The sequence below is a fragment of the Dipteris shenzhenensis genome, chromosome 5, assembly GCF_047967505.1.
Source record: "Dipteris shenzhenensis isolate YYH24624 ecotype China chromosome 5, Dip_SZ_1.0, whole genome shotgun sequence".
NCBI lineage: Eukaryota > Viridiplantae > Streptophyta > Polypodiopsida > Gleicheniales > Dipteridaceae > Dipteris > Dipteris shenzhenensis.
Window position 1 is genome coordinate 60,513,227 of NC_141600.1, and position 12,120 is coordinate 60,525,346.

The 12,120-nt window shown below is 47.1% G+C and overlaps 1 protein-coding gene across 1 annotated transcript in view; it reads left to right on the top strand.

Moving 5' to 3' along the window:
• Positions 1-12,120, top strand: part of LOC147902266 (SNARE-interacting protein KEULE-like) — a 107,091-nt gene that overhangs the window by 67,408 nt on the left and 27,563 nt on the right. Inside the window, exon 13 of the mRNA XM_087374837.1 lies at positions 5,581-5,677. Within this exon, the coding sequence (XP_087230963.1) occupies positions 5,581-5,677 (97 nt within the window). The remainder of the gene's footprint in view (positions 1-5,580; positions 5,678-12,120) is intronic.

Consider the following 12,120-nt stretch of genomic DNA (forward strand, 5'->3'; position numbering starts at 1 on the left):
GCTATGGAACGCTTGGGCTATGGAATTAATCCCATCATGTTGTTTTTTGTGAATCTATGTGTGTGATAAGAAATGTAAATGAATCTGACAAGTCTTTTTTGCCTTGGCTATATGGGGAGGTAAGGCAACAAATACCTTAGTAAAAAGAGGCATTTTAGAAAAGGCAACTATGGCTTCCACATAGGGACATAACCGTATATTATGATGATCATAGTCTTTATATTTGGTGTATTGACTAATTGACCCCATAAATTATGATGAGAATACTTTATAAATTATGATGGGAATTCTTTCATGACCCCATATGGGGAATTTGTATAATGCCAGTTTTGGAAAGAAAAATTCATGGAGCATCTAGATACCTGTGACTCAAACATTGGGGTGCCACACGTTGCACCACCATCCAAGGTCAATAAGATTTGCTATTATAAATATCTTATGGTGTTGTGACATCGATAACAAGTAAAGCTGTGCTTTGAAGGTGCGACGAGGGACGGGACGGTGTGGGTGCGTCGTCGAGGGCACGACGGGGGGTGTGCGGGGCGTCGGGGGCGCGAGCAGGTTCGAGACGGTATAGGTGCATGGGGTGTCGGGGGGCACGGGGGAGGGACATGGGCCTATAAAAGGAGGGCATTCAGGCCCTCATTCACCATTCTCTGCAGCAGCCACTGAGGAGCAGTTTGGAGCAGCACATCAGCAATCTCGGGGCCTACAACCAGGAGGACAAAGATAAGCTGAGGAAGCTGCAGACCTAGCTCAAGGTGCTGCCCACCTAGGCTGATACACAGGCAGTAAGGTGGAGAGGATCATTTAGGACAAAAAATCTACAGATGCTCGAGGTGGAGCACATGGGCTCGAGTCTAGAGATATTTGGCAGATAGTAGAAGTACCTTGTGGTAAGATCAGAGGACCAGTGCTTTCTCACATCCACATGGTTGACACGTCAGTAGAGGCATGGACCATTCTGAAGGATCTCTACGAGACAGATAACACATCTCGGATCTTGCTTCTTCAGCATTAGCTCTACAACCTTGATATGGATGAGGAAGATTCGGTACATGACCACTTGACGCAGGTCGAGGTGTTGAGGGATCAACTAGCATCGGTTGGTCAGAAGGTGGACTCATGCCACTTGGCCTTGATAGTATTGAGAGGAGGCTACCTCGGAGTTTCAAAAGCTTCGTAACGACTATGACAGCAGCACAGAGGACCAAACCTCTGACTTTTGAGGAGCTGGCAAAGGGAAGGGCAAGCCTAACAGTGGCAAGTCTAAGAAGGGTGACTCTAATGACGAGGATACTTCCAAGAGAAAGTAGAAGAAGAAGTGCTTCTATTGTGACACGTCTGGCCATTTTGCGAAGGATTGTAGAAAGAAGAAGGCGGATCAAAAAAACAAGAGGGAGTCCGACTCAGATTCAGAGGGCAACACAAAAGCCAAAGCTAATGTGGTAATTGAAGAACTATTCTTGATGACATCTCTGTGTGTTATTGAGGTCAGATATGCAGACCTAGAAACCACAGTGATGATGTCTAACATTGAGATGTGGGTCGACGAGGAGTCAAGAACCTTTGTGAAGGTGAAGGGCAGCATGGAGTGCTTGGTATCTTCCAAATGCATGGCTGTTGATACTGACACGAGGGTGGATTCCATGGTGTGCCCTAGGGCTTCATGTTCAGATGGTTGCTGTACTTTAGAAGGGGACAATACAGGATTACACAGGGTATTGATATGTGCCTTGATGAGGTGCATGGTTTGCTTTCAGAGCAAGCACACAGGTAGTACAACGATTTGGTTTGTACTTGATTTGAGTCTTTATAGCATGCTGTGGAGAGGATTTGCTCTTCAACTGTCTCAGGTAATGTGAGATTGGAAGGAATTGGCCCTCTTCGAAGGCACAAGGGGAAGTGTGGGTGCTTCTTAAAATCTCGGACACAGATTGCTGAAAGGTGATGGACAAGGTCTACTGAAGCCAGAAGAGTACCTACTTGGGAGCTCAGTGGGAGTTCGTGGTCTAGGTTATTTGGAGATATTCATTTGGTGCGGACCTTGCCAAAGGAAGGACGGGTTGAAGTAGACCCTCAGAGCATGGTGCCTGGAAGATTCTAGGTTGTTCACTCATTATGAGGGAGACAACTGGAGGATCGTGGCGTTGGGATTGCTCGAGTTCGAAGGCGGGAACATGACTGATGGTGGTGGTACTAGGAGGTGCTACCAGAGATGGTCCTGTGTATCAGGATGGTGTGCAAAAGCGGAACCAAACCTAGTGGAGCAGGAGCCACTGGATGAAAAGCCACGAAAAGATTGACATCGAAATGTTCCAGTCATTGACGTGTTGGCATTGGGCTGAGATGTGTCGGTGAGAGGGGGTGTTGGAAAGGTCACCTCCCCATCTGTAAGCCCCCATATGAGGAGAGCATGGGTGAGGTGGACCTAGGATCTGATGGATTGCCAGATGGGAAGCAAGATGGCTGCCATGGGGGCAGGAGTCAGAGAGATCAAAGGCGCCTTGCAATGGACAGGTATGATGGCAGGCACATGGACTGCATCAGGCTTGGAACAGGGCAAGAAGATAGCGCAGTAATGGCGGGGTATCCCAGGAGAAAGGCGAGCCAAGTGGCGGACCTTGTGGGCAGGAAGACAACCTGCAGCAAGCACTGTACATGGCGCAGCATGGCGAGGGCAGCCAACAACCAGGATTCAAGTGTTTGGAGGCTGGAAGGGCTTGTCACAGCCAGCCTACCAGGCTTGGAACATGGCTAGACTATGGGGCTTGGACCCCTCAAGGTTTAGAGGGCATATGCCCTGGTTTTATAGCCCCACAGGGCCATGGGGAGGCAGGGCACAAGTCGCCCTGCATAGGGGCTGTGCCCCTGTCTTGAAGTGTGGGCCAAAGGCCCTGGAAAAGAGAGCCCCAAAGGGGCATTTATAGCAGACCAGGTCAGGCAGCCTGACTGGTCAGTTTTTGCAGCCCCTTGAGGGCCTATAAAAGGAGGGCCTCCAGGCCCTCATTCACCATTCTCTGGAGCAGCTACTGAGGAGCAGTTTGGAGCAGCACATCAGCAATCTCTGGGCCTATAACCAGGAGGACAAAGACAGGCTGAGGAGCTGCAGACCTAGCTCAAGGTGCTGCCCACCTAGGCTGATACACAGGCAGTAAGGTGGAGAGGATCATTCAGGACAGAGTCTACAGACGCTTGAGGTGGAGCATGCGGGCTTGAGTCTAGACATATCCGGCAGATAGTAGAAGTACATTGTGGTAAGATCAGAGGACCACACCATTGGTGGGACTCTGGATCTATCTCTTTTGTATTGTGTCCATAGCTTTGGACGGAAATATAGTATTTTGGTGGTTTCTATATTTCGCTGGTTCATTTTCTATTGATGAGTCTGCACATCTATGTGATGCACATTAAGTTAAGAAGTTTGTGATTCCACTCCCACACACACACAGTGTGAGCTCTTGGGCTATTCTATCTGTCTTCCGCTGTTCATACCCTCTGTTGGTCGATTTGTAACAGTTAATGTAACCCCAAAAATTGCATGATATAATAGGTGTTTGCTAGCTGAAAATGTTCACAGAGTTGTAGAAGATCACGCCCAAGAAATTCAGAGTTTGTGGAACCCAAAAAACGACTTATATATAGATCAGAAGGGACAAGCTTTGAAGAAAAGAACTATAAGCAACCTGACAGACACGACCTAACACTAAACATCAGCTCACCCCTACCGGGTTTGTTGCTGGTAGCAAAGCTTGTGCTAAAAGCCCTATGGATACTAAAGATGACTACCTAGAGCAGCTGCTCTTGTGCATGCAATTAGACAACTCTCATCGAGCCGATGGACAAAGAGAAAGCTGTCTTTTTGTAGAAGCACCCAGTCACGGCCTTGATGAAACCGCCTTCACGCCTCATGTAGCGTGTTTTCTCGTGCACTGGCTAGCCAAATAGTCACGTGCACCTCCTTACTGCCAATCCATAGTTGCTAACAAAGCTGACCAATACTTCCAATACATGTGTCATCAACTCACATGTTTTAATCAAGGGAAGGGTCCCCATGAAGGGTTCTCTCCAACAACCAGCTCCCAGGTGCTCTCGTCCGAGTTAGAACACCTCCAGAAAGCAGCAGATCCACAAAGCAAGAGGCAGCAAGAGAAATGGGCAGCCAGGAGAGAGAAGAATGCTGGATTGAGGAGAGAGCAGGAGGATCACGGGCAAGGGAGAGATCCGTACGATCAGGAAATTGCCTCGGGGTGCGCGCAACAAAAATTGCACGTTCAATCAAATGCCTCGAGATGCGTGCAATTAGTCAGTACGATCAGCAAATCAAGTTTCAACCTTGGGCTGTGTGAAAACAACCACACAGCAGTAGTTATGCCTCGAAATGCGCGAAGGACTGTCCGTACTATCCATACAGCAATAACTGCACCTCGGCCTGTTTGCCAACCAATCACATGGCAAATTAATGGGTGATGGAGTTTCCGTATAGCCTCGAGTTGCGTGAAGGTGCTCACGGGGGAGAAGAAGGATTCTGTATGATCACGTAACAGTCTCCAAAGTCCAAGTCTAGAGAGAGAAGGTGAACACTTGCAATCACATGCACACAAGGGACTGCCACGTGGCTCATTGAAGCCTCTAACCCCCTCACCAATGACAGACTTATGCCTTCCCTTGGGTCAAACATTTAGACCCCTTAATTTATTGCCTTTGACCTAGCATTTGGGCCTTGTGGGTGCACCTAGGGATTGGACCCACTTCTAACATCAAATCCTAGGGGTTTTAGTATCCATGGGTTTATTTGCACATAGAAATCATGTCCGTGTGACAGGTCTTCAAGGGGATAAAGGTGGACAGGTACACCTTGTAGGTACCTTTGTTGTACAAGGATAAAGTTTTGTTTTACTAGAAAGGCCCATGCAATGGTGGGGTTTTTCCTCTTCTTTGTTGGGGGGCTGAGAGCCGGATAACTGGAAGCAGGCAATGATACGTGGGAAAGAAGTTGGTTTTTGCTCCAAAGTATTGATAGTGGAACATGAAAAAGAAGCTGTTTGTGCAATGTGATTTTTGAAACCATGATCTTGGAAGAGATGGACAGCTTTGTATGGACAGCCTTGTAAGCTGGTTCCGTATAGTCAAACACTACAAATTTCTATCTGGTTTTATTGGACCGTGGATAAGTTGGATGCCAAATGTGATGTCTTATATACAGATTATTCCTGCCTTTAAAAAAAAGATTTCAACAGATTTTTTTGAGGTGGAAGGGATATGTGTCTTCATTTTTTAATGAAAAGGCAAAAGTATTATTTTGAGCTGCTGTCCTGGTTTGGACATTTTTCATGTGCTTTGTTTTTAAAAGCCTTTGGAAATTGTAGACATTGATGTGGCGGTTTTTTAAAAATATTTTTTTGGCAAAAAATTGATGTGGCGATTTTCAACTGGAGTGTTGGATTTATCTAAGTTTGCCAAGATAATTTCCTCAGGCTATTTTAAAAGAAAATGAAGCTAGAATGCTGAGTGGATTCTTTCTTTTACGTCTTAATTTTCAAATGAGTTCTCTCACCTTATATTGCTCTCCCCATGAAGGGATGGGCAGGAATTATCAACACGTGACATGCAGAAGATGGTACAGGCACTACCTCAGTATCGTGATCAAATCGACAAGCTGAGTCTGCATATTGATGTAAGTCTTGTTCTGTTGCCTGCTCAGACAGTCAGTGCTTCTGATTCATTCCATTGATAGTGCATGGCATAGATTAGAAGCAACTTCACTGGATCATCTCTAGTTTTGTAAATAGACCATTGGAAGTACCTGCTTAGTGCTCTTCTTGCGGGCGATACTGTGTTGATAATATGCTTTTTCTTTGGGTACACTGTTATTGTCATGGAGGCTGGCCGTATGCATCCTGTTAGTCTAACAATGGATGGGTAGATTCATATGTGACTAAATGTTTCAACTCCTGGTGTTGGCTGACCCTTCTCAGAGTTAGACTACAAAGACAGTATAGGCTGCTTGCTCCTATGAAGTGGATATAGGAGTAAGCATGTGTGAGTTATGTTACTATCTTTCTGGCCCCTATGCAAGGTAATGGGTATTCCCATTCGGTTGTGAGTTTATTCTGCCTATTACTAGATGAGGTATGCTTGATTGATAAGGTGATCACTCTCCCTTGCTGGCTATCTCAGATACATCTGTTTGGTGACGCCGTCCCCCTGACTCTGACGAGGTGGTAGAAGAAAGATAACTTTCTGTGGGACAGGGGTTTGCCAATTTTCATGCTTGATTATATGCATAGGTCATATAAGACACATGAAAATGTAGAATATGCAATCTGAAGGGGGGTTATCTTGTAGGAGTCAATGTTGGAATGCGTCTAGGCTCTTCCTTTTTATTGCTTGACTAACATAATTCTTGTTTCTTCCAAGCCCTTTGGGTCATTAGTATGTCGCTATATGTGTTCTTTTTTTGCTCAAGGTTTTCCTGTTCCTCAACATACACTGCCCTACTTGAGCCTCATCATCGTCAATGTTCTCCTCCTAATCTTGTGAACCACGGTGTGACTTGTACATATTAGCATCTCTCATTTTCTACAAAGCTGTGCCCTGAGTATTCACTGAGCTAGTTTGTGTACTAGCACGAGGACTTTACTCCAGTGCTCCAAGAATTCTTTAAGGTAGCTTCTAAGCTTGTGGGCTGCCTGTTCCAGTATATGTTTCAAGTTGCCCCTGTTGTCGTTATACTTTTCTCTGATGCGTGCATATTCTTGGCATTTCAAGAGCATGTGTTGCTCATCTAGTACCTCCCTTGTAGGACAGATTTTGCTTATCCTTGCCTTTGTTTGGATCCTGGGCGTGCCCATCTGCTGTTCTCTACCTCTAGATCATGTGAGCTCGCTCTTATTAAATTCCTTTTAAACATTGAGATATCTCCCCTTTTTTGCATTTCATACGTGTCATTGGGTTAATTTCCTGCTTGTAAAGCTGCGAGAGAGAGAGAGAGAGAGAGAGAGAGAGAGAGAGAGAGAGATTAATGTCCACAGGAGACCTCACGGGTCGATGGGACAAAATGCACACCAAAATCACCACCATCAGTTAGAGACTGAGAGTCTATGGGGGAGTATAGCAGCTCAGCCCCAAATTATTATAGCATAACTATATTCAAGTACTATATCAAAGGTGGTCTGAATAGCATCAGTTTAAGACTGAGAGTCATTGGGTTTAGGTTTGAAATCTCTAATGAGTGCTTGCCCGTGTCGATAAACTGCCCAATTACCTTCTTTCCTTGCTTCTTTCACTTTGATAAGTTCATTTGCCCTTTGTTTGAGTTGGGTCCGAGTGAGCTCTTCAGATATCCAAATCCTAGTACCCTTGAGCTTGTTGGTTTGTCTAATGATCTTGGATCTTAGAGTCCTTTGTTTGAAATAAATTTGTGCTTGGTTTCCCTTTCGAGTGATGAGGCTTATGTCATTTTCATCCCAACCGATTTTTAGCACTGCCTTCTTGAGTTGGATAATCTTTTCCTCATCAATACATTCCTCTTCCTCTTCCATTTCAAAATAGCTAAGGCAACTATCTTGCAATCCCCCAATACATAAGATCTTATTGTTACTTGCTATGGCTTGCTACTCTCTTACCTCGGTATAAACATCACATTTGTCGATCTTGTTATGTATTGCTGTAATTCGTGTCCCATGGATTTGAGCTGAGTGGTGACCATTTCTTGGACCTTGGCTACAAGCTGTGGTATAGGAGTTGCAGTATTGCATTGCTCTAGGACTTCTTGGATTACCTCCTATCTGCCTTCATTCTTCATTTCTGAAATTGTCTTCTCCCGGTAAGCAATCCGGAGCTTTGCATCTTTGAGTTCTTGTTGTAGGAAGTAGATCCGCTCATGTGGATCAAGCTTGTTTTGAAATCTGTGAAAAGTCAAGGCATAAGGAGAAGGTGTCGATGCCATGGCGGCGTAGGATGGCTTCTTGTTAGCTATAGTCAAACGGAAAGAGCTTCGTCTTCGGGAACTCCATGCTGGGAAAGACCTGTGCAATCCGAGACCCCTTTATTGAAGCTAACACCCTAGACTGAGCCACGGGCCTAGCTCAACTTGAGGTTGGGTTGGACAACAACCCCCTTGCTGTTGTGAGACCTATTGCAGGAGCTAGGCGACATTGCGGGCTAGCGGGAGAGAGAGAGAGGGGGAGAGAGAGGGAGAGAGAGAAAAAGAAAGAAATAAATATTAACGTCCACGGGCGGCCTTACGGGCCTATGGGACAAAGTACACAGAAAAGCGAACTCATATAAGCCTCACTGGGTTGACACAAAGGGTGTGCTAGGACCCTTGCTGAGTACTAATCTATGCTAACAAAGTCATAATCATGAATAGAAATAGTCAACTGCAACTTCATAGTGGGCCAGATTAATCTATCTAGTATCAGGAACAAACTGAAAAACAAGTCAGTCTTGGCACTGGGACTTAGAACAGAATCATAAACCGAAGCCTGGTACAATGATGGCTCTCTGGTGGGCTGCGAAGATGTCTTGTATCTGTGTCTGTCGAGCTATCTCGCGCTGTCGTGAGGGACGTGGTCTCCTCGCTCTCTGGACTCTCTGAGCTATGTCTAGAGTGACCCCTCGTCTCTCTCGATCCCCCTTGAGGAAATCTGTGATAGGTCGGACCTCAATAGAGTGTACTCTGGGGACTCTTTGTCGCGCCTTTCTCGATGGTACTATGCCAGTTGCTCATCGAGAGTGTTCTCATGTCGACTAGCTCCTCCTCCTCCACTCCACTGTGTCCTGGGGCTGACTCAAATGTATAGAAGTCTGTGAGCGTCGCTGTGCTCGGTCATTCTCTATATCTTGTGGTGGTCTTGCCATTCCCTACTGCTCTCTGATCTGTTGCAAAAGTGTCTCCCTGCACCGATGCATCTCCATCAAATAAAGCCCGATACAGACCTGGTCATGGAAATGGATCAGTCTTGACAAAGGACCGAAGCCACTCCCCTCTCGATAGAGACAATGGTAGCGCCCTTGGATCTCGTAGTAGGCTGGGCAAACACGAAGAAAATGCTTCTCTGTCTCAATTGTCTCCAGCCTACATAGTGTGCAGACCCGCTGCTCTCTAGGTATGCCTGCTGCTCTCCCTGCCTCGACCTCGATACTCAGCTGATGGGAGGAAGCCCACATTTGACCAATGACAATCCTTAGTGCATGGGAGAATCCTCTGTCCTTGAGATACTGGGGTCTGATGTTGAAACCCTCCTCTAATACTCTCTGGAAGTGGTTGCGATAAAACTAGGTCTTGGTGGGGAGCTCCTGGTCCTCCTCTCAAGTCCGGGATGTATGAAGTTGGAGGAGGTCTACTCGTATGATACGGTTTCTCATCTCGTGGGATCGATTCAGGAGGCACATCCATGCTGTAGTGAAAGGGGAAAAGCGTGTCCATTTGGATACCGTGCCTGACAAACAAGTGGACATGCGTGCATACCATGTGTTTGCCTCGCTCTCTGCTGGTCGTCTAGATGACTCTAGGGACAACCTTGGAAGTCTTCAGTGGGGTAAGTCCCAAACTCCGCGGATGAAAGTCACTGTCTGAAAGATGGCATTAACCTGGAGAGGTGTCATGGCGAACTTTGCCTGTACTATGTGCTTACATCGGATCATTCATGATTCCATCGTCACCTATAGTCACTTGAAGCCCCTCTAGTCTCTTCTCGGAAGATGTCATTCCTAGAACGGTGCTGCATACATGGCAGTTGGTCACAGCAGTGTGTCAGAAAGCTAGCCCTTCGTCGGTGGATCCTGGAAGTGCGCTTGGAAGCACCTCTAGTCTAGCCAAAGCACTACGCCCTCGTGTGATCCGTGTTTGTGTTGTATGGGTCATTGTGAAGATGCGTCCTGTGAAAACTGCTCCCAAATATGTGTACGACTGCACTATCTCCACTGGCTTGCCACGATAGGTGAAACTAAGTCAATGAATCATTGCTCGTGAGGTGTTGAAGATCATAACCTTAGTTTTCCCAAGGTTGACCTTCAAGTCTCTCTCTCTGCAAAACCTCTAATGCCTCAAAGTCTCTCTACAGCCCTGAACCCCGCCCCCTAGGCGATCTATGAAAGATGTGATCTCATCGATGTAGAGTCCAAAGAGAGTTGGTGAGAGAGGGCAGCCCTGCTTCACCCCAATGGTGCTCTCGACCCAATCCGATAGACCGCTAGGAGCATGGACCCTACCTTTGACTGACTCTTATAGGCTCATCACACCCCAGATGTGTAGACTTTTTGATGTTTGAACCTCGCCTCCTCAATGACAGCCCTCAGAGTGAAAATGTGGTCTAGAGTAGAGTGCCGCCTCTTGAATCCTGCTTGCCCTAATGCTCGCTACCCTCGTGCCTGTGTATGATTGCTGATCTCCCTCTCTAGTACCGATCCATAGATCTTGGCCTTGGCCAATGCATGGCCAATCATGAGGGTGCGATAGTTCCCGGTGTCCATGAGGTCTCTTGCTTTGTGTATCGGTACGATAGTGGTGGTGCTCCATGCTGGTGGGAAGCCGTGACAAACTGCAAGGTTAAACTTATGTGCAAGAATCGGTACTAGAACTTCCTGCCCATGTGCGGAGTTCTCTGTCTGAAGGCCCTCGTGATCCTGTGCTTTCCAGTTGTGGAGCCGGGAAAGTGCAGCCCGCACATTCTGCGTAGTGAATAGATGACATGTAGTGGGCCTGGGCATAGAGGACATATGTGGCGGTGTCTGCCTCGGGACATCATATAGGGAACATGCATAGTGTGCCACACTCTCGGATCAGTGGTGGGGATGGGTGGCTTCCCCTCCGAAAGAAGTCCTCATCCAGTGGTCGGGTCTCCCCGCGAAATGATCTGATGATCTCAACCATCCTGTGTGTGAGGAAGGCTCGTCTCTTGCGGCGTGTCAACCGCTGAAAGATCCTGTCTGCCTCATGTGATGTCAACTGACCCCAGGCTCGCTCCTATGTGAGGTGGGCTCGCATCTCTTTGCACTCATCATCAAACCAGGGGCTGTGACGCATCTTCCCATCTCGTACCTGTGAAGATCGGGTCGTAGGAAAGGATATGGTGGCAGCATCTTGTAGCACTGTGACAAGGGTGGATGAAGCGTGGGCGAGGTCTAAATCACTCTCTAATAGGGCCAGAAGCTCTCTGGCTAATTGACACACATACACTGGATCAAGGGCACGGTCAAAGTGGATCTGTGTACGGGCTGCGGTAGGAACTCTCCCTTTGACTAGCATAGTAGCAAGAACACCGAAGGCCAGATATGAGTGGTCGGCTCCGAGTGGGAGGGGGAGTATAGTGAGGTCGTGTATCCGTGAGACAAAAGCCAATGGACCTAGTAGGTAGTCCACTGTGCTAGTCCCGCCTCCATGTGGGAAGCATGTGAATCCCCCAGAGGATGGCCATCTCTGAAGGCCATTGTAGATGATGAGGTCGTGGACAGCTCCCAGCTCAAGCAGGTGTCGCCCGTATGCTGTCACATGTGAAGTATCTGTAGAAAGTCTCCGAATCCTAAGCTCTCCTGCATCTCACTGTGGCATCATGTGGGGGTCTCTCTCATATGTGAAGTCAAGTAAGCCTACTTGCCTATCCCTCGTCCTTGCATTGAAATCCCCTAGAAGGAGAGTGTCTCCCTGTGTGGAGAACTCTATGATATCATCATGTATCGTCTCATAAGGACTGTGTCCCTTTGTAGTGACATCATGGGCATATGATGACGTGTCTGGAGGGAAATAGCATACTGCAATGAAGATCGTTCGGGCATCTAGTAGCTGTACTCGTATCCACATGTGACGTGCATGTTCCTCTCTTCGTACCACAGATATGAGTGGTCTCAAGTGCGTTTTGAAAAGGACAGCTACACCTCTAGAGCCTCATACTCCACTATCTCTCCTTAGTTCTCTCCTATGAGCTGACTCCCAAATGTACCTTGTCACTGTGGGCAGCCCTCTCTCTGGGCTCTCATGTGTCTTAGTGTAGAAGATGATGTCTCTACCTGTGTATGTCTCCGAGAAGCCACCTGGGTCAGACCAAAGGGTACCATTACAGCCTTACTTAGCTTGTTTTGTGCACTCTCCTCTTGGCTTTTACACCATCATAGTTC